A 25060-nucleotide genomic window follows, 5' to 3' on the forward strand; every position below is an offset into this window, starting at 1 on the left:
CATACATGCTTTGGAGAAGGCATTTGAGAAACACAGCCTGGTACACAGTGATCCTTTCTTTAAGATTTTATTATCTTCAGGTAATTTGCAAGTTGGGTACCTCTTAACTTGGGTTGCACTGTGTCTGTAGGTGTAAAAAGTTACCTGTAAATCTGAGTAATCCGTTCTAAGCTTGTTTGCTAAAGTCCTGGTCTCATGTACATCCAGCTAATATTCTTGACTACTGCTAAGGTAAACTTACAGACTCTGTGTGGGACGTTCAGAGCTGCTGAGAAAAAGGGATGAGGCAGCCCTAGGGAAAAAGGATTCTGAAGTCAGGGTGTCTAGGTACAGCTCAGTATCAGCAGCAGTCCTATGACCTCGACAACTGTGATTGAAAAAAAAAATGTTTGCTTTAACAGTTAAATCCTTTGTTTCAAGCATCTCTTTGAGATTTTTTAAAGTAATTTGCTTCCTTAAATCAGTTCCCCTAAGCCAAAGTTCCAGATTCCAAGGCTAGTAGTGTTTTCTAGCATTGCTGTTTCAAAGGCTTGTATTGTACCAAGCACTAGACACAGTGAACAACTGACATTAGTTGCATAGCTCCAGCTATGCAAGAAAAATAACAATTTATTTTTCAATGGATTTTTAAGGGGGAAGGGAAGAAAGAACAGCAAAAGATACAGGTACACAATAAAGAGCATATAACATTCTTATGAAGAATTGTAAAATTTAGAGCTTATATAATAACTGTGTCAGTTCTGGAACACTTCAAACTTGGCTTTCAACCAGGCCATTTACTGTAACTGGAGGGAAAAATAATTTTGTGTGATACTACTGTATAATATCACTTATTGGAAAAGAGGTTTTTAAGTAGTTAATGTAGAGTGTTAAATGTAACATTAAGTACAGCAAGTGTTTGTGATTTCATGGAAATAGAAACCACAATTGCATGTAATGTTTGCTCTGTTTTCCTGGTGCCAGTAATTTAATGTATACTCTGTATAATCTGTCAGAGCCCACTTATGTGGGTATAAATAAATAAGGAAAAAGTTCAACTTGCTGCTTTTTAATTCTATAGGTAATTTTTTTTTTTATTACAACAACACATTCCTTTCAACCGAACTGATTCATTCGTGTGAAAATGGTTCTTACTTCACCTCTTACTAACACCACTTTATTTTGCATAGTTGTTCTGTATGCAACTATTAGAGAAAATCAGAGGTTCATACTAATATATTTTTGTGGACATCACTAAAGCAACAGTTTTACTTCGCCAAGTGACATCTTCCACATACAATTCTGTTATAATATTAAAAATACTTTGTTCCATGAAAATATTTTAATTGGGGAAGAGCTTTACTTTCAAGTGACTGCTGTTAGTTTCAAAGGGAATGGCCAGTAACTCTCTGCTTTGTATTCCTAACAGATTCTCCTTCCCCCACTGCTGCAAGAACGCTGACGCTGGTCGCCAAGTCTGTGCAGAATTTAGCAAATCTGGTTGAATTTGGAGCTAAGGTGAATATAATTTTTACACACACACAACAGCCTAGAACTGTGTTTCCGGTACATTTCAATGTTCCTGTGTAATACATGCAAAAATCTGTTGCCATTTTCTCATATAAAGCCTGACATGTGGCTGCTTTGTCCTCATCAGCTAGGAGGCCTTGTTATTTCATTTTCTCTGTCCTCTCCATTTAGAGCTAAACAGGGGTTTGTTCTGAACTAGAGCAGTAGCATAAAGCCTGGTCGAATTGGGAAGAGGAGCCATAACCATTTGAGAGAAAGTGAGCTAGAAACTCACACTGATGACTTGATACATCCCATGAAGACTTTGAATCTGGTGGTAGGAACACCGGTGATGGTCTGTGAAGATAACTGGTGAATAAATGGCCATATCAGTAGGAGTTACCAGAGTGTGATGCAACTATATATTGATGCTGTGATAAACTCAGTAGGCTTTTGATCAAAAGACAGCAGTGGAAGTATGTGGAACATTTTTTTTTTTTGGTTTGGAACAGGAAGGGTAGCAGTCATGCTCCAGTAGTTCCTGCATTAGAGGGGAGAAGTGGGAGAGGAAAGACAGGCAGCCATCCCACCACAACAGTAAAACAGGCACATCTTCTGGAATATCCATATCAAAAGAGACAACTAAAAACTGTCTGTGGAATCTGTGATGGGAAAGAATAAATAAATAGATAAAAAGATAAATATTCTGCCTTAAATAGGTGATCGGAAGTTTTTCTGCAGTTCCGCTGATTATTTCATGGCAAAGGGGAGGCATCTTTCAGTAATATTGGCATGGTTTTTCATTCTGCACACATCTTCTATCTGTATATAGTAATTAATTTTCAGAGTGAGGCTAATCAGGCCTAAATTCTCAGCTTGGTACAGATTATCCAATTTTGAAACAAATGAAGAACTGCCAGTCTCTGACTCTTCCCCCTCCCCTACCTTTACCATGTGTTACCTCTTAGATTGGTTTTTTCTGTGGTAGAGCACTTCAGAGCACCCCCTCTATTGGTACTCACTTTCCTACTGCTGGGCATAATTAATGTTGTTAATCAACTTACATATTGCACTAAAAAGCCCCAGATTTCAAGAAAGTTTCTGTTATAACACTAAGGGAATGACAGCCACAACAGGTGTTGTTTCCCAAGCCAAAATATGATTGAAAAATAAGTATGTTGACTTAAGCATAATGAAAGTGACTGCAGGCTGGCATTATAAAGTTATTTCTTTGACTCATGTAACTTGGAATGTAAGTGTTAATGGAAGAACAAGAAAGAAAATTTGTTCATTGCAGCTAGGTATCGAGAGACATTCATCTTAATGCAAATCCATGTCTTATGCATGCATAAGAAAATTTCTGAATCAGAGATTCTGAATCTTCTGAATACAAGAAGATAGTCTTCTGTCTGCACACCAGACATCACTTGAAAAAATAAAATCACTCCAGATGATATACTTTGCACTGTCATTTGTCTGACTGTGCTGTGTTCACTTCAGGTATGACAGTGATCTTGGCACTGATTTGTTCTAATGAATGCTTTTTTTACCAGGAGCCATATATGGAAGGGGTAAATCCATTCATCAAGAGCAACAAACATCGCATGATCATGTTCTTGGATGAACTTGGGGTAAGTGGTTAAAAAATCTTTACTGGAAGTTCCACAGCAACATTGTAAATGAAAATTCTTCACATTTATGAACTAGCTTAAAAATGCATCATCTCCCAGACAGTTCTGAATGCCTGTAACTGAATAAACTTTTCTTACATATGTTTAGAAACTGAACATTGCTGGCCTGTCATACAGAATTAACACCACCATAAGCTTTATTCATTTAATGCCTCTGTAGATATAAGAAGCTCAGATAGATTTTTATAGCTATGGGGATTAGAAATCTTGGCCAAAAATACAAATCTTTTAAAATATGTTTTAAAACAAAAATTCATATATATAACTTGTCATATAGTTTTGACCAGAGATTGAAATTATTTTTTGCTTTCAAAAACATTAGATTGAATTTCAGTTATGCTTCACCAAATGTATCACTGCATTCTAGATATTGTAGTTTCAGAGTGAACGGCAGTTACTGTATAACTGCATATTGAACTGTATATTAGACTGTTACTGTTTTATGTATGAGAGCAATAACAGGAGTTAGGTCCTCATGTTATATACATGTATTTTTAAACCAAGAATTCATTTTAAAAGCTCAGATTAAAAAAAAAATGTGCCAAGCTTCCTCAATTGATCCCTTAGAAGTGACCTAGAAGACATCTCTGAATATTTTGATATGATGTAAAAATGAGTGTGGCATTCTGGTAGGTTGCCATATGTCATCTTTTTCTGGTTAAATTACAACTTCTGCATAGAATATGTCACTTTTCTTTAAATGACAGATTTTGCATGAGGTCTGTAAAAACTGTTGGCTTGAAAATAGCTGTTGGATTAATCTACTGTTTTAATTACATTATTGTTTTATGACTAGTTTAATGAGTTACTTAATAGTTACAGATCTTGCTGCATTTTTGTGCTGCTGTTTTGTCATCTAGATTGGGGGACAAAAAAAAAGCCCAACAAACCAAAACACGGATAGATTCACCCTCATTTAGGGAAAGGTTATGAGTCTTTATATTTAGTAGCTTTCTGGTCAGCTCAGTGGTAGTGTAGCTGTTGCAGAGGCTCTCGAGATAAACAGAAAATAAATAAAATTTATTTTAATACAATCAGTTGGCACTCGAGCAATCATTCACAAATGACAGATTCAAATGTCCCCGAGAGGAGAAAATTATTACTGCATACACTCCTAGGGTTTAACAACAAACCAAAATGCTCAGTTATTCACCTAAAAAGTGAGGGTGCTCAACATCAAGGAATTTCTCGTGTCCCAACCCAAGGGGGGAACCTCAAGGAGTTTCCTTGGGCAGTGTCCAGAGCCAAGGGGAGAGTCCTCGACTGCTGCTGTGTGTGCTGCTCCAGAGGGAACTGGCTCAAAATGGCTCCCCAGGGGACTCCATTTATACCCGAGATGAATCTGATCTGTGGTCAGCATCAGCCCTTCTTAGCTGAGGGCCCCAATTACTGAAAACCCTGAGAACAAGGATGCAAAAGAAAGAATCAGCAGGTGCTGTGTCTCAACGGCCAGGAAGCCCTGTCTCTGTCAGGGTGGGTGCACCTGACCCACAGTCCACCCCATGACCACACTCACGATTTGGCTGGTCTCCTTGGAGAGTGGTGGCACGGTCACCTCTTGCCTCCAAGGTTAAAAGGGAGTGCAGTCCCAGTGAGCTTTAATGCTTGTTGTGGATTGTCATTCCTAAATAACTACACAAAAAAATTTTAGAAGACATACTCTACTGTTAACATGGACTTCACAACCTATACACTAATATAACATAATACAAACCGTAATAAACACAACTACAATCATTATCAAATTTGAAGGAAACTAAGGGTGCTGACAAGGAAAATTCAGACATATCCAGCCAACCAGTTAATACAGGAACAGTTGCTTTTAAGTCTCTTGCCACTTTCTTCATTTGTGAAGAAAGATTCATGAAGTAGCACTAACATATCTGGGACACAGAAGCACCTTGCTCCCTTAATAACACCAATTTCAATCACATTCTTCTAAAAGATGCCAAGTTCAAAACAAAAAATTGATTCACCACCATGCTGTCATCCAAGTCCTGATTGTCCGTGTGAGTCACCATCGCCATTGCCCGTTAGGGGTGCTGAAGCTGCCTGTTTTTCCAGGATCCTGAAACAAAGCAGAACTAGGCCTTGGATTAAAGCCTGGGCATAACGTTAAAAGTCAGAAATTATCCACTGGGCACTAATGGTGAGTTTTTTCACCTTTATCTAGGACCTTCCCGGCGTGTAAATCCCCAAGATTTTACTAAGGTTGTAGGCACAACGCCAGTCAAAGGCAACTTTATCATGACGGGTTGGCCCACACATATTTTTGAAGGGAACTGGCCCTTATTATTGTTAAATATAGGAGTGTCACCAGCCAATAAACCCACAGGGTACAATGCTGCTATCTGCATGTTCCCATAATTTCCCCTGTGGTTATTAACAATAAAAAACACTTGTGATAACCGCATGTCCCGGTTATGTTGTGAGACCTTGACTTGTCTCTTAATGAAACCAGTGGTTTGCTCTGTTATGCCATTGGACTGAGGACAGTACAGTGTATGAAATACCCACTTCATACCTTTTCCCTGTGCCGTTTTGCACCACTGTGACTGTGAAATGTGATCCATTGTCACCTTGCATACATTCAGGGATGGGCAAGGTGCTACACGATCCTTGCAGAACTCAGACTCTTTGGTCTCCAGTAGCTGTTTTAACAGCTGTAGCTGTAGTTAATCCTGACACCACCTCTGCTCCTACCAGAATGTATTTCCTCCCACGAGATGGCTTCAAAGAACCAGTATAATCAACTTCCAGGTGCTTCAGAGAGCTTTACATTGTTTGATATGCTGGGCTGGGGCTTGAATTGGATGGTTAACCTTAAGCCTCATTCAACACTGTGGGCAAGCCATAAGAACTGCTTCAGATGTCTTCATAGACATAGGCTATCCCTGGGACCAACACTCGTAATAAAGATTTGTTTTCCCTCAGTGGCATCACCTCATGTGTAGCCACTCAGCCAAATGATCCCCATCTTCTTCATCACTGTCAACTACCCTAATTTGGGCCAGAGGATCTACTTGCTGACTCCATCTCGCAGCAGGGGTCCTGTCTCTTGTATGGCCCTTTACCCACCCCACCTTCAGGCGTTGTGATCTACCTATTTCTAACAATTGTTTCCAGTCCTCAGCTCTCCAAACCTTTGTATGGCCCACTTCCACCCATCAGATGCCCACTGACTTATCCACTCTAGCACCCTTATAAGCCAGTGTAAGTCACTGATGCCATTCTCTGCTCCAACAAGGGGGCATGCAACTCTCCCACCTGTGCACTACCTTTTTCCTCCCTTACAATCATTTTACCAGTATCAGTTTCCAAGCTGCTGCTTTATATTGTCATTTTAATCCCACTCAGTGGGCAAATGCATCAGTAAACCACACTCCTCGTATGTCTGAACCTGTAGTCAGTTCGGGTGCCTCCTTGGCTGGGGAAGGTTTATAGGGCTGGCCTGACAAAATCAGATCTGGATTTACAGGCTGTTGGAGCTTGGAGATTTTGACTAACTCCCTCTAAATAAGCATACCACTTATATACTGTGGCCTTCCGGGCTACCCCTTCAGGGGGAAGTGACTCTTAAGAATCAAAAAGAAAACAGCCTTGCAGTACACTATTCTGCATGTTATGTAACCTCTCTGCTTCCTTAACTGCCCTGGTAAGTGAGAGAAGCCCCTTCTCCCACTCTGAATATCATTGTTGAGTTTCCTTAAATGAAGTGGAAGAGAACAGCGAAGATCTAGCTGGTCCCCGCAGTGCAATCTGAAGCACACCAGAATAGGAGGCATTTTTTCCAATCCCCACTCAACCCTCAGCAGGTCTTGTGAGTGTAAGGGCCCCAACCTCTCATAGATCTTGAGATCATCTTTTACAATATTCAGGGCCTCTGTATGCTGTGAAGTCCAGTCCCACTCCCTATTTTTTCAAAGCAGATCACAGTATTCACCAAAAACCCTGGTAATGCTCCCTCCAGTAACCCAGTGTACCTAGCAGCTGCTGTACTTCTGCCTTTTACCTGGAATTTGCCCCCTTTCAATAACTGATAGAGTATCATCAGGTACTGCAACTGCTCCAGCCACCCACCAAGCTCCTGAAAATGTACTTTTTTGCCCAGGACCTTGACACTTAGGGGGTGGAATATCCAGCCCATTCTTAGTTAACGGGTCCCAAATGGTTTTCAGCTTGCCCTACCTGTTCTCTAGTACCTCCACCAACCAAAATACCATCTATATGCTATTATCTATGGACACCTGACAGCACCTCTGCTGTGCCGAGAAGTTTGGCCAAAGCATTATGAGCAATAGTGGGGAGATACTTATGTCCTTGTGGGAGTCACTTAAAGGTTTACTGTGTCCTTTCCCAAGCACAAGAAAACTGAGGCTTATCCTCGTCCCTTAGGGGAATCATAAAGAACATCTCTTTAACATCTAAAGCAGCCGTCCATGGGTGAGCAGTGTTGTTGTTACTTACTGATATATTTGGGACAGAACCTGCTAAATGCGGGGTGTTATTATTCTATCTCTGATAGTCAGTCATTAGCTGCCACTGCCCATCTGATTTATGGACTGGCCAAACTGGAGAATTGTAAGGGGAGTACGTGTGACTTAGAACCTCTCTTTTCTCAGGATCGTTAATTACTTGTAAAACACTGTTTGGCAGCAGTCAGCAATGAATACGGAGAGACACAGGTTCTAGATTGCAGCAGTAAAGGAGCAACCTGCAAAATTCTTACATGAGTCACCCTGTCCCTCTGCCTCCAAAACTCCACACTCTGTCATCTGGTAAATACCATTGCTTACCTGCCAGCAGATCAGACCCCAATATATATTTCCCTTTTAAGGGCTCAAAGTCACCTCTACATCCTCTTTTTCCCTGGTAACCAAATTGCATTTGGGCTGCAGGACCTTTTTCTACCACCTCTGTCACACCTGTTACCTTTATAATCTTTCTTGATGGTGTAAGTCCTAACTCATGGGCTTGTTGTCTAAGACATTAATTTGGGCCCCTGTATCAATCAAAAATTCTAGACTTATCTGCCCAGCACCCACAGGGGTGTGTATATAGGGCTTCTTGTCAGCAGAACATTGGTAGGAATCCACCATGTGCAACGGGCAGACCAACCTCCAGGCAACAGCTTCTAGTTTTCTGACTCTAAATTCCCTTCTCAGTGTCACAGAAGTGTTAAATTCGCCTTCCTGAGGGAGTTCGGTTGCCTACATTTCCCTTTGCTGGGGGGTTTTCCCCTCCAGCATTTCCACCAACTTTGGGACGTGGTGACTGATGTGGTCGGTGGGTGTCTTGCCCATGTAACAGTACTTGGGGTACCCACAGTGCCAACAAAGATCACTCCTTCCTGGATCCTAAGGTCGATCTGGCCTGCCCCGGGACAATTCGAACTCCCAGCCAGGAGGCTGCTCCAGGTGCAGGTTTTGGCTGACTTGCCAGACCTTCTGATTTCTGTCCCCACCACCGCCTGGGTCAGTCCGTCCCATCTCACTCCCATCAGCCCCAGATCGTGTCAAGGGACTCTATGAGCCCCTTCTCACATACCACCTGAAGTGAAGGCACCTGCCTTTTGTACTCTTGCTAGTTCCAGTAATATCCAATATCCCTTCACCTGGATAGTAACAGGTTCCCCCTCTCCTTGGGGTCCACACCCCCAGCCCAGTAAGCCACTCGAGATGTTATTGACTAGTTACCTACCAGCCTGGCACTTAAAAACACTCCGGGAACCAAGAACCCTCCTACTTCATCGTCACTCAACAGGATCTGATCCCCTGCCCTGTCCACAGGCAGTTGGTTTCAGTTTTGTCTGCCTTACATGAAAACTTGGGAGTTCACTAAGCTCAGGTCCTGCCCAGGGGGTCACATGGATTGTGGTTCAGGGGTTCCCACCTTGCAGACCCATGTGCCTTTCTGTTTTGTTGAGAGGTCGCACATTTCTTTTCTTCAGTTCCTCTATTTCCTTCAAATTGCTTTCATCAGACTCTCCCCGTATGTCCCCATTCCACTCTTCAAGGTCTACATTTTCGATCTGCACAATACTAGGTTTGGGGTTTTTTTGCCTGTGCCAACATAATTTCAGTTTTTTGTTCCAATAACTGCGCTCACTCTTGTAATAATTCTTTCCTTAAACAATCAATTTGTGGTAGTTTCTTTAAATAATCTTTCTCCACCATTCCAAAGTAATCTTGCACCTGAAGCAAACAGGCCTAAGATGGAGCACATATTCCCTATACCTCTGCCATCCCAAAAAATTCCATGGCTCTGTTCCAACTTTTCCACAATTGCCACCGGCTCAAACCACTTCTCCTTCACCCATTGTACATCTTGAGGAGAAGGGACACACAACTGTGCCTCCATAATAGTTCCTCTGTCAACATCCTGCCAACTACACCAGTTAAAATGTTATGGAGGCTCTCAAGATAAACAGATGATAATTAAAATTGCGTTTATTTTAATGCAATCAATTGGCACTCGAGCAATCACTCACAAATGACAGATTCAGATGTCCCTTAGAGGAGAAAACTATTACTGCACAAACTCCTAGGATTAACAACAATCCAAAATGCTCATTCACCTAAAAAGTGAGGGTGCTCAACCTCGAGGAATTTCTTGTGTCCCAACCCAAGGCGGGAGAACCTCAAGGAGTTTCCTCGGGTGATGTCCCAAGCCAAAGGGAGAGTCCTTGACTGCAGGGGACTCCATCTGTACCTGAGCTGGATCTGATCTGTGGTCAGCATCAGCCCTTGTTGGCTGAGGGCCCAAATTACTGTAAAACCCTGAGAACAAAGGTGAGAAAAAAAAAATTTCAGTGGCCACTATATTTCAGCAGCCAAGAAGCCCTGCTGTTGTTGGGTGGGTGCACCTGCCACAAATACCACAGCCCTTCTAGCAGGCATAGAAATTGCAGTATACTCATAAAATGCATGAGGAGGAAATCCCTAATTCATAAAAGAAAGATGGATTGGAGACCTTGCTGGGAAGATAAACATTGCAGAACTTGCTTGTGGTATAAAACAATCGTGTCAGCAGAGTTGTGGACCTGCAATTTATCTCCTGGTATGCCCCCGTGTTCAGCATCCTAAATCTGCTGTCTTTTTTTTGTTGTTGTTGAAGAATGTTCCTGAGCTTCCAGACACTACAGAGCACTCTAGAACTGACCTGTCTCGTGATCTGGCGGCCTTGCACGAGATCTGTGTGGCACACTCAGCTGAACTCCGGACGCTCAGTAATGAGCGAGGTGTAATGCAGGTAAGCAAGAAGGGTTAAACAAACCACAGCACAGACAGTATGTGTCTTCAGCTACTCCTCTTTATCAGGATTCTTTCATATTTCTGGCTAGTAGAATAACTGATAAAATGTTTTAAAATAGGTGCATTTCACCGGGAGGTTATTAGCTGTAAATACTTAAGTGTGTCATTTTGTTTCTTTGTGCAGCAAAACCAGAGAGGTTTTCGTAGTTTCCAGAGGAAGTTTTAGTTTCTAGAGGAAGCCTAAACCCACAAAATTACTGTCTCCTGCCAGGCTCTCTGGGTTGTTGGTTTTAGGATCTTGTTTTTTTTCAGTTGAGAACTAAATTTACTTTCCTTAGCTTTCTATCAATGCCTCATTTCTGCTTCCTAGTTTGCCAGTGCATTTGTAAACAAACACAGCAGACTTCTAGCAAACCCCAACAGTGTGTTAAGACTTTCTGTTAAACCTCCCTGTTAAACCACAAAGCAGCAAAAATCCATGGGCAGAGAGGCAAAGTTTGTAACATTGTTTTAGACTTCCCTTTCATAGGTAATGTCTTATTGACAAGGGAATCAGATGTTTCCCTTTTTTTTTAATACATTCTAAACTACCTCACAGCAGGTCTGACAGGCTAATGCTGAAACTGCTTCTCAGGCAAGACTGTTCTGTTTCCAGCTAATGTATGGTTCTCTTTCTGCAGCATGTTCTGAAGAAGCTTTTGGCTATTACTGAACTGCTCCAACAAAAACAAAATCAGTATTCAGTGTCTAATAACATCAGGTAGCAGCACTGTACCTGAATTCTGCATGGATCCAGCATGCCCAACATGGCAACTCACACCAGTATCACTTTCTTCTTGCTCTTGCCAAAAATAGCACACCCTGTCACATTCCCAGTGATGTGTGAACTATGCAAAAAGAAAACAAAGATTCTGTTGGTGAATGATTGTACCAGCAGCTTTTTAAGCTATCTGTGCAGGACACTTGCACTTTTTTTCCACTTGGAAACAGTTTTCACAACCTCTGAGCCTTGGTGTACAGTTCACCTTCCGCAAAAATGCTGTGACTGTGTCTTGAACTCTGAAAATTATTTTCAGCACCTCTGATTGCCAAAGTTTTGCTATCTTGTTGGAAAAGAATTATCAACTGACATGAGAAGAAATGTGTTGTTTTGACAGACACATATAACTGGATAACATTTCTTACTGTAATTTCTGACTGGTTACAATAATTACGACTTTTGACTGTTTCAACCACTTTTAACTTGTATTTACAGTTTCCAGAATTTGATGTTATGGTAGGAACAATCTTTACTGTACACTTTTTATACCATGCTGTTTCTCTTGCTGGAATCATGTTGAAAGAGAATATGCAGAATGGGTCTTGTCAGCTTTATTTTTTGATGTGCCACTGATTCAGTCTGAATAGTTCGTCCATCAAAACTGTATATCCAGATAAATCACAATGCTTTTGTAAAATGTTTACAATGGCAAATTGAATTCAGTAAATTTATTGATCATTGTATCAGACATGCATGCATTCATTAAACCATTTTATAAAATATGTATTGGTTCGTCTTTTGTGCGCTGTAAGTCTAGCATAAATATTATTTTTATAAGTGAAAGTTTTTAAAATAAATCAAGCTGCAGATCAACTCTTTATGGAAACTGGATAACTTTGGCTGCTGTGGAAGTCTTTTAGTGTCTGCACACGATGTACTTCAAAATGTCCATTGCAGTGCCCCTTTTTTAGTGTGAATCCTCAGAACAGCATTACCTTGTCTGCCTTAATCTGTATGTACCTCACAGGTGAGAAAGTAGATGTTAAAACTGTTAAAAAGAATTAAAAACGCACAGTCGATTCAGAGGGTATTTCAGCGCTGCCAGCTGTCACTCTTCTAGGCAGTGACATAATGAGGACTCACCGACAGGGCTAATGAGGTAATGACAAAAACAACTTTCTTAAGGGCGTGTGCGCAGCGCAGTGGTTGTGTTTGGCAGACCAGGGTGATGCTCTTAATGCAGCCTAGGGAAGACACACTTGGTTGCTAGACCTTGGGACTGATGAATTCTTTTTAGATTGTCCCATAAAAATCACTTCTTGACCTGCCACAGTCAAGCCTTTATTGCCAAACCACTGTCCATCTGCGTCTTGGAGGAAAAAGGTAACTAAGAATCATTTTTCCTGCCCTGATTAGTTCTCTCTCTGCGTACTGTTAGGTCACACAACTCACAGTCCCAGCTGGCAACATTTTTCTGTGTAAATGCTCAGCTTACAGCTTTCAACATCACTTAAACTGTGTTCAGTCACGCTCCCTTCCATTCGGTTAGGAAGGCGGTGTGTAAATGGTGTCCAGCTTTCTGCACTGAAATGTTGGGGAAGAAAATCAGTGATGACCTAGTCAGCTGATGACCCTGGTATAGGACTTGTCACAAACAGTGGATAAAGTGGCTTATTCTGTAGAGTTAGTTGGCTAGGTGTAGGTAGCGTAATATGGTAAAAATACAAACTTTAGGACAGACTTGGCATGCAGTGATGAGAATGGAACTAGGAAACTCCCAAAGTGACATTTAGGTGCGTGTACTGTAGAGCTGTTTACGTTCTAAAACAGATGAAAAGGAAACAGACTTTTTCTCTAGGTTTGGAAGACATCAAACTGCTTCAGAAGATTTAAAAAATACTCTTCTCAGTTGCCCCAGGTTAAGTCAGTCACAACAGCCTAACATGAGACCGCAGCTGCAGAACAAGTCACAAAGGTGTGATGATTACTTTCTATATTGTAAAATGTGTTGCTGCAGCCTCCTTGGTACATTTGAGAAGAACCTTCCAAACATGCCAAGTGTTAGGGGCACAGCTGTATTCTTTTAGCTGCTCCAGTGACAAGCTCAGGAGGAGGGGAGCGTTTAATGGCACTACAATTATTTTTAAAAAGTTATATGCTTTATTGCAAAGATATTAGTGACAGAATAAATACCTCATGGCACAGTGTGAGGAACCTGTGGCAGACAGGTTCACACGTGACACCACACAGTAGTTTCTGCAGTGGTAGGATCCCATCTTCCTTCAAGGTTACACTAAATCCACAACATCATCATCAGTCCACTCTTCCTAATGGAAGGGGAGAAAGCAACACCTTGAGCAAGGTGTGAACTCAGTGTGTTTCACAGTCAAGCAGGCCAGGCCATACCCAACTTGTAGGTACGTGGTACTACTGCACGTACTGTCACAGTAACTTCCACTACAAGTTAAAAGAGAGTAACAGGAAACTTTTCACATCTCTGAACTGTGCCTGCTATCAGGAACAGATTCACTTAAATAGCAAGTTTAAACTGAATTTTAAACACAGCACTTGTCAGATGAGTGTTTCTGCCAGGACTGCTTGACTGTTTGTATCTTGCACACTCCCATTTCTGACAACCAGGCAGCGATCTCTCAGTCCTGGTTAATTTAACAAGGCTAGCTCAAACCAGAAAGAAGAATTCAGGCAAGGCCTACACAGAAGTTACTTAATGAAAGGCCTGGTTTTTAAGTTTCCTTTCAGATTCTCATGACATGCCTGACCTAAGGTCATGGCCAAGAACCACTCAAAAACTTGAAAGGGTATTTCCTTTCCTTAGAGTCTCCACCACCTGCATTTCTGCTCAGACACTCCCACTAAACCTAAGCACAGTTAAGGGAGTTTTAAGTATTCCCTGATCTACCGCAAGACTCCCAAATTAAGTTTTCATTCCAGGGTTCACTGGAAATGTTTCTTGCACACCCCTCCCAAGCAGTATTACCCAGTGTGCTCCTGTGCAGGAAATAAAACAGATAAAACTTAGGAAGTATCAAAGAGAAGACTTTATTTTTTATATTTAATTTTAGCCAAGAGTGGCTAATCCCCGAACACAGGCTTGAACAGCTCTTTGGACTAAGCTCTACTGCTTCTCGCAGTAAGCCCCAAGGCTTATCAAGACCAGCACCACCCTCGCTTGCTAAAACCAGCTACACTCCTGACAGGCAGCATTTACTACCTAACAGAGTATTCCATGAACAGAAGGAAGACTGAAAATAGTTTAACTAGTGGTGATTGAAACCTTTAACCTTAAAGCTGGTTTTCCATGCCTACTCTTGGAAGTCATGGAGACACATTCATTTTAGCAGCCCCTTTTCAGCACCTGAGGTTTAAATGCATCTTCATTATGGACAACTGTGTAGAGATTTCCACAAAAGCTCATATTGCAACCTTTTACTAATATCTTGTGCTTTTTATGGCTTCATCACTTTGCCAGCCGAGTCATCTGTGCTCAAACAGTACTCTGTGCGTTTCTTCTATTATTTGAAATTGATGAGCTCTCCATATCAGTTACGGCCTTGCTATTAACTTCAGCTGTAAACTATTAAATCATGAAACAAAATGTTAACAAATAGATTAGAACTGATTGTGCACTTGTATACTTCAGCCTACTTACTAACAGATACAAATGCCGTTAACAGCAGGTAACTAGAGGGTTAGAGAAGTCTCAAGGTTTGAGCAGTACGCACATGCTGTAAGCTTTCAAAAAGTTAAGCACAGTCTCCTTCATGTCCTGCTCAGCTCAGATCTGCTTTTGCATGTGGTAATTAACTCAGATATGAAACTACACAGACACAAACCCTTGGCATTTCAGATACTCAGTACTTTAAAATCCAGTAATTCAGGAGCTGTTAAAACAGCACAAGAACTTACCATGAAACGCTGCACACTATGTAAATTTATTCAATCCCTTTATTGCTTTGGAAGAACTGTGAATATAAATTAATAAGAAACCCAAAAAAAGAATTACCTCAAACCATAGCAGCATTACTAAAATAAGATCCCCTTGAAATTAAACCAGTGACAGGAAGAAGGAGTCTCAAGTTTAGTTGGAGCTGTTCTTTAAGTCATGTTCTCAAAGTTATGGAAGTGCTAGTTTTATGGAGTTGCCATTTCCAATATGCTTTTTAAAGGTGGCATTTGGGGTAAACACTAGTCAGTTTTTTACAGCATTAAATTATTATCATAAAATATGCCTGAGGTTGCACAATTTGTTGAAACATACTTTCAGTGCTGACTGTATTACAATATTGTTCAAATAATTTTTTAGATTCTAGTACATCATCATAGCATTAACCTACTTGGTAATTTTTAAAAGCAAGACTCGTTAAATTACAAAATGCAGGATGCGTGGAGTTTTTACGTTAGGATTCTGACAGATGACCTTCTTTAGCTGTTAGCAAGTCTTTCTAAATATCATACTCAAGTTGTCTTAGGCTATCAGGATGTACAATGTCTTCAGGATCAAGAGAAGTCCCGTTAAAAAGGATTCTTCACAAAGCTACTCCACCAGAATGTATTCTCTGCAACTTCCAGTCAATGTTACAAATGACAGCTCTGAAAGGTGTTCAGGTTAGACCTTAATTCTGTTTTCACTTGTTTGGTCGCCCTTCTCAGTCTATCTCCACCTTACTTATACTTGGTCTTATAACCTGAGGTCCTTGCTACCCATTTGTAGTTTGTGCAAGCCTGGCAAGCAAATTGGCTGACGGAGAAATTTAGTCCAGCAGAAGTTTAGTCCTGACTTCTGCTTTGTTCAAGAAGCCCAATAAATTAAATGTAAACAGTTTCAGAAACACTGGTCAGCAGAAAAATCACCACACAAAACTTCTGTGAAACAAGCCTGCTTTACACTTCAGCATATACTAATTTATTTCATCCGCATTCTGAGGACTGAGATTCCAGCTGTAGAGCCAGGATTTCTCCTGAAGTGTTCCCCTCACTGGCATCATGAAGTTTCACGTGCTGGTAGTACTAAGCTTGATGTTGTTCTACGGTTTGTCAAAAGATTTTCCAAGGAAAAGATGGCCTGTGTGCTCTTCCTCCTCCCCACAAAAGACTGGTATTTAAGGATATAAATTCTTAAATAAATCCCAAGCACAGGCTAGTATGAACTCTGGCTCATTTTTCAAAAAGAGTTGAAAAAGATTCTGTCTGAGCAACACGTAATAGAATATTAAAAGATGCAGAAGTTTGTCTCAGTAGCTGTGTCACTTTTGTCTCAGCAGTTAGAGTGGAAGTACTTGTACAATAGGTTTACTGACCTCATCCACTTTAGATTTCTTTGTGACATAATCATCATCTTCATAACCTTTCCTCTTCTTCCTAACTCCATCCGGAGAAAAAAGTTAAATGTTTAGATATTTTAGTAAGCCAAGTCTCCTTGTATGACCACAAGATTAGACTACTTGTCACAAACTACCAAAGACTTCAAGCTAGCAGTTTGCTGGAAGTTCACAGTGGGTAAAAAAGTGAAAACAGCAAAAAAAGAAAAATCAGGAAGTCCTTTGTCATCCACATGACTCTTAAGAAAACATTAACCCTTTACACAGTTCTAATCATGTGATTTTAAAGCCTTTGATTCTCATTACATGAGATATAAAGTGGCCAAGACCTTAGGAGCTATCCCCGGATTCCAGTTCTTACAAAATAATCGGTCTTACAGCTTGTACTGCAAGTAAGTACAAAAGAACATATTTACATATTACTGAAAGCACTACTCTGAGTCTTGGTTCTCAGCTTCTAGCAGACACTCACAATAGTAAGCACATGAACAGAAATCCTTGCGTGTACATTCAAATGTTCCCATTTTCAATCACTCACACAAGCTATTTCTACAGCAAAAAGGCAGAAGTTTAACACACTAAGTATTTACTTACAAGTTTGCATTAAGCGAAAGCTCCGAGCTGTGGCACTTCTCTAATTTCTGTTTTAGAGCAGCAACCTCTTCAGGCCTTGGCAGTTCATACTTCTTTATGAGATTTTTCATGCCTACAGTGGCAACAACACAGGTCTAAGCACATTACGTAATTTCTTCTCTTCCTTGTACTGGGTATGTGCGACAACTTTTTGTTAGCAGGAAGGGGCTTCTGTGAGAAGCTGCCAGAAGCTTCCCCTATGTCCGACAGAGCCAACACCAGCTGGATGCCAGACAGACCCACCAATGGCCAAGGTGACAGAGGTAGCACCTCTGGGATAACATATTTAAGAAGGGGGCAAAAAACATGCACAAGAGCAGGTGAAGGGAGGAGTGAGAACATGTGAGAGAAACAACCCTGCAGACCCCAAGGGCACTGAAGCAGGAGGGGGAGGAGGTGTTCCATTCCCCTGCCATGGCAAAGCATCTGTGCCCTGCACCCAGGGAGGTCCATGGTGGAGCAGAATCCACCTGCAGCCTGTGGAGGACCCCACGCCAGGGCAGGGGGCTGTGCCCGTAGGAGGCTGTGACCTCGTGGGAAGCCCACGCTGGAGCAGGCTCCTGCCAGGACAGGAGCCTACGACACTGGGGAGGAGGAGGAGGAGGAGGAGGAGGTAGAGAAATCAAAAGCAAAGCTGAGCCTGGGAAGAAGGGAGGTAGCGGGGGAAAGTGTTTTAAGATTTGGTTGTGTTTCTCATTAATCTAATCTGATTTGACTAATTACAAATTAAACTAATTTCCTCAAGTCAAGTCTGTTTCACTCGTGACGGTAACTGGTGAGTGATCCCTCCCTGTCCTGATCTCGACTCATGAGCCTTTCCTGCTATTTTCTGTGCCCTGTCCAGCTAAGGAGGGGAGTGATGGAGCAGTTCTGGGGGGCACCTGGCATCCAGCCAGGGTCAGCCCACCACACTCAGGAATTACACAAGCTCATCGATCAGTAGTATGGCTACTGTTACTGCTTATCCCTCACAGTTAAGCTTGAGCCAACAGTTCTCTCTCCATTTCCTCTAACATGAGAAACAGGGTACATTTTCAAGCAGCTTCTACCAGGGAAAAAAAACCAAACAACCTACACCAAAAATATCAGAATGGTACACAGAGGAGAGAATAGAATCTAAGAAGTCCACACCTCTTAAGGTTTTGAAAGTGTCATATCTAGTTTTCAGACTCAAAAGACACTACAAGGCAACACACAACATATTGCTGAGACAGAAAGCTTACTGAGTAAAATCCCTGTGTCTACTTAAAGCAAGTATTAGACATTCAAAGGATGAACTCCTCCCAAACTGTGCTTACAAAACTTCCTGTCCCACATAGCACCAAACTTCAGAGGATCAAAGATTATGTATGTAAGGCTTGACTGTTATCTTCCATCCAAGGATTCATTCTGAATAATATCAAGGTACAGCTGAAGCTGAGCACAAAGAACTACTTTGAAACAAGCTGTCAGCATCACCAGTTCTGGGTTTCCTCAAAGTAAATAACTTAAGAGTTCATATTACTCTCCTAACAAGCTTCAAAATACACAAGTATTTTTTACATTCAGCTTTGTACCTCAATCTTAAAAAGCTCCTAGAAGATTGACTGCAGTCTCGTTAAGAATGCAAATTAAATTTACAGCTACCTTGCAAGAATCAAGATTTTTTTCCTCTACCATCAGTTCTACATAACCAGTCATTTACAGATGCTTCAAAATTTCCTTCCAGCCATCATATGTTCACAAAACTACCACCTTTGGGCTAAAGCTACCTTCCAGAATAATGCAAGCAAAGAGTAAGTGATCCCAGCATTTCCTCTCATCTCAGCAATGGAAACCTGAACACTATATTTGTTTGCAGGGAGAGAAAGGGAAGAGCATCCCAAGTTTTATAAATCCAATTTAAATTGAATTTGTAGACCCCAATGACTTGTATGGTGCATTCACCACTAAGGTCAGCTTAGTCAAAGGACTCTATTTTTAATGCTACCACTCTCCCATTTCAAACACATGAATTAGCTTAAAGCATTAAATAACTGATTACTTACTGGAAATTGGATATCCCAGCCTTTTCAATTAACTAAAACCCAGTAATAATCAGTGGACTACACTCCCCTTAACTAAACTGCGATAGCATTCTTGGTATTTTATATCAAACATCTTCTGAAACATCTTTATGGATGCAAAACAGAAGTGAAGTATAAATTCTGTCATGTAACTTAACGTTAAATGTATATCTTAGAAAATGTACCCTCTGGTGGTAGAAGTAGTTATGTGCAGGCTTTTGCCCAAAACTGCAATTTTTAAGACACAGTGACTGAAGAGTCATTTCATCCTGACTTGTAAAAAATATTATTTAATTCCTAAAACATATTTCTCACTTTTGAGTCAGCTGCTAGCACTAAACTGACTATAGCACTTCTGAGAAGCATCAGGCCCTTTGCCTTTTAATCTCATTGGAAAGGCTCAGTGTTTTACAACCCTTGCATCCACATCATTCTACTTGCCTTGTGCATGCCCTGAGATGCAGAAGCCACCCAAAGCACACCTTCTCTGCTTCAAGATTTTGTTGTTTGTAAAAAGACTGTTTTCCTCCTTTAGAGATTCTTTTTATATTTTTCCAGTGTTTACTTACATTTCATGTCATCCAGTAGCTTGGCTAAGGATGTTCTGTTTTCTTTCAGTATAAGATTTTCCGATAAGTAACTGCAAAGAGATATGGAAAAGTAAGTTCTTAAGTGTTGTAATTATTTATTTACCATTAGTTAACAAAGTGTGTGTTACTTATTATTTACATCTGCTACAGCTTTATGATTAGTAGAAACACTTTGATTACATAAATACTACAAAGTGATAAAAAAGCTAATCTGTCACTTGCAACCTTCTTCTGGAAGAACATGACATAAGTATCCCCTGGCCACATAAAGAACCAAAGTTCCAACGCCGCAGAATTAAATATTTGTAAGTGAGCCTCGCTGACTTAAGTCAACTTACATTTAAGGTTCTCTCAAGTATCACACTAACATCACACAGTATGACGGCTGAAAAAGCAAGTACTAGAAAAGAGCAGTTGTCAGAGAGGCCAATGGGCAGCAAGGCTTGCAAGACAGGACTGGGTTTTTTTGGCAGCTGAAAGCAAATCCTAAATGCTGCCTGGTACGAGTCTGCGGGTCCCTTCCTCTACCCTCAGCAATTCAAACTTCCTTATAGTAAGAACACACCCACCACCTGGTTAATACCTGAACACCTGTGAGCACCAACTGTCACCAAGACACACAACCACCTAGTGGTATTTACTCCTTCCCAGGAAGCACGCTTGTGGATAAATTACAAAAGTCCAAAGACTCCAAAGTGTCTCAATCTGTCCAGGCTGCGTTAGTGTCACACTGAACTCACAGACATACACAGCTCTATGAACTGCAACTGCCAGGCTGAGGCACAGTCACCATGAAGATGATGGTAATTACTACAAGCTGACTGGCAACATCGCGGCACTTGTTCAGCTCAAATTTAAGAGCATTATTTAACTTCGTGTTGATATCCAAACTGAAGATTAATTTGGAGCCACCTATTCGCCTGAGCACAGCGGCATATGTTTCTTCCTGAAGCTCTTTTCAAGACTGACCTATACACTGACATCGTGGTAGCAACAGGTTTTCAAACCTTCCGTGTTCTGTCCCACCTCTGCAGTCAGACCTACTCACAGGTCCACAAAATCCAAGCTGCAGCACTTGCCTCTCCCACATCCAGCAGCTCAAACTCACACAAAACAATAAGTGATAAGGTTATAGCAACTCTATGTTGCAGACAAGTGACAAAGACTTGAGTTCTTGATGAATATGCAAAGATAAAAGTTCATACCCCTTTGCTTCACACACCACCTGCAAACCTCTTCCTATTTTTGTAAGCAAGCTTTTCTGAATTTCAGCACAAGAGTACAGAATACGGATCTGGGAATGAGATCAACAAGTTATCGTAAGCACCTGAATGTTTTTACCCTCTTTTGTGAGGACAGTGAACTCCGTAGAGGATACTGTCTCGAAATATGAGCTTCATTTTGATCAGGTGGAAGGAAAGCTTCTTTAAAAAGACATTTGATAATGCCATTGCAAACACCAGGGGATGAACCACAAAAAGCAAAGAAGGGACTGACTTACAACAGCACCTTATCAACTGAAGTCGTACCAGCCAAATACAGCACTTAGTTTCCACATGCCTAGCGGCTGTCAGTTCACTGTTATTTCATTTGAATCTGTAACCTTAAAAATCTTACTTTAAGTGATTCTTTAGGTGCTTCACACTCTCAGTATCTACTGTATTTCCACTTTCTTCACTCTAATCTTAAAGATAAGTTGGAAAATCCTGTTCTAATTAGGACAGTCATCAGTTTATTTTTTTTTTCCTTCTTCCAAAGAAATATAAAAACTCGACATCAAAAAGTAGTTGATAAATGCAATTAGTTGAAAATGGAAATTAAAAAAAAGTTCCACTTGTTCTGAAACTTAAAGAACATACCAGTGTTTATCAGTAATATACATTTCCACTAGTTAAGAACATCCAGAGAAAAAAAAAGTACACAACAAGCAAAATAACTATAGCAAAAAATAAAACATTACCTTTCCATATTAATTCCTGCTCTTGAACCACTAGATAATATGGCAGTGAGAGCTATCTGTGAGGGAGTAAAGAGAAGATACGCATCTGTCAGAGCCACCCGATTGAGGAAGTCATCAGCTGTTTTCCTCAGAACTTCAGGATTCTCCAGCCTTGGATAGCGAGTCTAAAAAGTAAGTATTTAAGATAAATTAAGTAGCTGTTCCTCATCTTCTAGTTCATGAGCTCAGAACACACAAATCAACAATATTCTGTAAAGATTCTGTAATTCTTCTTATTCCGAAAATAATCTAAAGAATCTAATTAAAGACCACAACTAAAACTTCCTGCAGATATTTGCCTGTCACTTTAGGAACTAGAATCAAGATCACTGGCACAAAAAGAAATAAAATTTTCCAATATAACATACGACAGATTTGTATTATGTTAATATACGGAGTATGTGGCATATAAAACAATACTACCTTTAAATCGATTAGAAAACCCTCAAATGGCCTGTATGGGTTGTGGACTATAAGATGGAAGTTCAGTTGCTGAATAAGGAGCAGTTCATATTCCAGTATTTGTTCAAGAGCTTTTTCCTGTCCAAGGGGACTTTCTCGAAGGTTACCAACAAACTGTGCACTGGACACGTTAAATTCATCTACTTTACAGGCCAAAAATGCACATGTTAGCCTGGAGGACGGAAAAAAGCAAAAAATTGACATGCAGCATCCATCTTTTATCAAGAGAGAAAATTTATAATTTTCAAAACACCACGTTCTGAACACAACAAACTTTTCCAAATGGAAACTGAAAGCGACCATACTTTTGTCTTTACCCATATTTAAGCTCTCAGATTTTCCTTCTCATTTTTTCAGGTCTTTACTTTGCTTGATAGAATAACTCAAGATTCATTGATAACTCACATTATTATCCGAGGATGATACTCCATCACCGAGTTATTGAGGTAGAAGCGTTTAAAATACATACAAGCTGTTCCCTGAAATAAAATAAAAAAAAAAAAAAAGAGGAAGGAAAACTAAGTAGAGAGCAAAAACCGATTACAGAAGAAGAAAAATAATCAAATCATGCGGGACACACTACAGCACCATGATGCACATAATGCCATGTCACTAAATATTTCAAAGTCTAATAACATTTATGCCTGCAGGAGCCTTATAAAATGGCAGCTTGGTTATATTTTCCTCCATTTTGAGGCATATTTAGCAAGACAATGCTCAAAAAGCCAATATCTTCACGAGAAAAATCTGACATTTAAATTAAATTTAAAACCAAAGACTGAAAAAATTAGCCTGAAAATATGAGTAATCCCAGCCACGACATCTGACTTCTCGGATCTGTCAGTTTTCCAACACGTTTAACACTGATGCTTCTCTGTGTGCCTGGGAGTACTACAGACAATGCCAGATTTACAAGCTGATCTGAACGCCGTTTTTCCAAACCCACTACCTGGTGAGCCTGATCCAGCACACACACTCTACAGAGGCCACTTCTGAAATTAAGGTCTGGCTCCAGAGAGCATGTAATGGCTGCCTACTGCTACATTTCACACACATCTTCAGACAAGACACTCTTCATCTTTGTTACTCTCCATACCTGCCAGAGACAGGGAGGACTGACAGTGGGACAATACAGGTTGTACATCTTAATGACAATGAAAGCACAATTTCATTCCCTGCTTCAGCTGTAAGACCTCACTCGCTTCTGAAATGTGCTCTTCTTCGTTCAAGGTAAGTCGGATCAAAGACTTTTTTTTTCTTTTTTTCCTCTGTAGTCAGTTCACTGCCAGCATGGATGCTTAAACCAGCTTGCTTTGTGCGCAGACATGCATCAGTGCTTGAGACACACCTAGATGACAGGCCAACGTTGGGACTGCCTCCTCTAGCTAGTGGGGCATTTTATTGTATTATCGATCCTTATATCGTTAGGTTTGTTTCTACTTGCTTCCTTGCTTTACTTTGCTTAAGGGAGAGGAAAGAAAGCCGTTAAATCAAACATGCATGCGTAACGACCGCATGAAACGGATGCAGTTGAGAAATAACTTTTTTTTTTTAAATGGCTGCGCTATCCAGAAAAAAAGGAGAAAATAAAAAGCGGTCTGAAGCACAGACGGCAGCATCGGAGGACAAAAAAAAGTAAAAAATACATCCGTGCTCTCCAAAACAAGCCAAGCAAGGGAGTGAACAAGAGGCAGAGAGGGGGCAAAGCCTGCAGGCACGGGTAGCCCTCAGAACGCCGCCCAAGCTACCCGAGCTGGCACTGCGGCTTACCACCACAGATCTCGGCATAGCCGGCTTGAAAACAGCACAGAAGTCCAGCAGCCGCTTTTCGTAGTACTTGCATATCGCCAGCTCCTCGTGGGGCTCCAAGAGAACCTGATCGCTCTGCTGGACCTTGAGGGGGGACAAAGACGAGCCCGGCTCAGGTGCTGCGTTCCGGTACACCCGCCCGCTGCTACCTTCTCCCCCCCCGCCCCTGCCCCTGCCCCGCACCTTCCCACTCGCCACCGCCTTCTCGAGAAACTTGCGGTTGGCCTCGGCCCGGCGCTGCGCCAGATCCTCCTCGCTGCGGAAAGTCCAGTGGCGCCACTGCGTGCTGCTGTAGTACATGCTGCCGGGGCGAGAGGTGATGGCGGCGGCGACACACGCTCCCTTGCCGGGCGCGCTTTACGGCAGCGTGAGTTAATTGGCGGGCGCGGGGCATGCCGGGAGCTGTAGTTTGGCGGGAAGGGAGGCGCCGCTCTACGGGCGGGCAGCCGGGGCTGAGGGAGAGCGGGGTCGCTGCAGACAGCTTGTGAGGGGCGGCGGGAGGGAACGAGTCCCCCGGGAGGGCGCGGGAAAGGCCCCGCGGGCAGGGGAGGTCTGGAGCAGGTCAGGGGGAGACACTTCTCCTTGGAGCTGGGGCGCTGCGCTTAGCTGATAGCCACCAACAAAACCACCCCTGGCCTGCCACTGGGGCCTTTCATGGTGTAAAAAACTAGTTTGTACGGGTGGGGGGACTGGGATCGGGCCCAGAAGGAGCCCATGGTGGAATACATGGCGGTGTAGAAAACCCTGAAAATGATCAATACTCTTTTTTTCTTTTTTTTTTTTTTTTCCTAGTGAAAATGCTGTAGCAAGACAGCACGTTGACGGCATGAAAGCTATGCACGGTGTAGAGCCTGAAGACAAGACAGTGCAATTGCTCACCACCTGCTGACTGCTGCCTGGACAGTTCCTGAGCCATGATCAGCCCCTTCTGGCCAGCTCACCCCTGTTTCTATACTGGGCATGACATGTCCTATGGCATGGAATATCCCTT

At 41.6% G+C, this 25060-nt stretch overlaps 2 protein-coding genes across 11 annotated transcripts in view; one reads left to right on the top strand and one right to left on the bottom strand.

Moving 5' to 3' along the window:
* Positions 1-11974, top strand: part of RASA1 (RAS p21 protein activator 1) — a 63564-nt gene extending 51590 nt beyond the window's left edge. For both annotated transcript variants that reach the window (XM_026866626.1, XM_026866627.1), the window contains exons 22-25: positions 1409-1497; positions 3042-3119; positions 10296-10430; positions 11113-11974. In XM_026866626.1, coding sequence (XP_026722427.1) covers positions 1409-1497; positions 3042-3119; positions 10296-10430; positions 11113-11196 — 386 coding nt within the window. In that variant the 3' untranslated portion in view covers positions 11197-11974. The remainder of the gene's footprint in view (positions 1-1408; positions 1498-3041; positions 3120-10295; positions 10431-11112) is intronic.
* Positions 4191-24426, bottom strand: CCNH (cyclin H). Of its 9 annotated transcripts, none has more exons than XR_003400193.1 (11): positions 24253-24425; positions 24031-24153; positions 22666-22739; positions 22222-22432; positions 21760-21923; positions 19779-19849; positions 17126-17237; positions 16511-16571; positions 11208-11319; positions 5156-5247; positions 4191-4803 (listed from the first exon to the last, which is right to left on the bottom strand). XR_003400193.1 is itself a non-coding variant. In XM_026866632.1 (10 exons), exons 1-9 carry the CDS (start codon positions 24367-24369, stop codon positions 5194-5196), a joined length of 987 nt encoding a protein of 328 aa, XP_026722433.1. In that variant the 5' UTR covers positions 24370-24425; the 3' UTR covers positions 4191-4803; positions 5156-5193. The 9 variants fall into 9 exon arrangements, 5 of the variants coding, with proteins under 5 accessions (XP_026722433.1, XP_026722429.1, XP_026722431.1 ...); XR_003400194.1 differs by having other exon boundaries at positions 4191-4577; positions 4696-5247; XM_026866632.1 differs by lacking the exon at positions 11208-11319.
* Between the last annotated feature and the right edge of the window lie 634 nt (positions 24427-25060).

Source organism: Athene cunicularia (genome assembly GCF_003259725.1).
Source record: "Athene cunicularia isolate RWA chromosome Z unlocalized genomic scaffold, athCun1 chrZ_part3, whole genome shotgun sequence".
In the NCBI taxonomy this organism is placed as follows: Eukaryota; Metazoa; Chordata; class Aves; order Strigiformes; family Strigidae; genus Athene; species Athene cunicularia.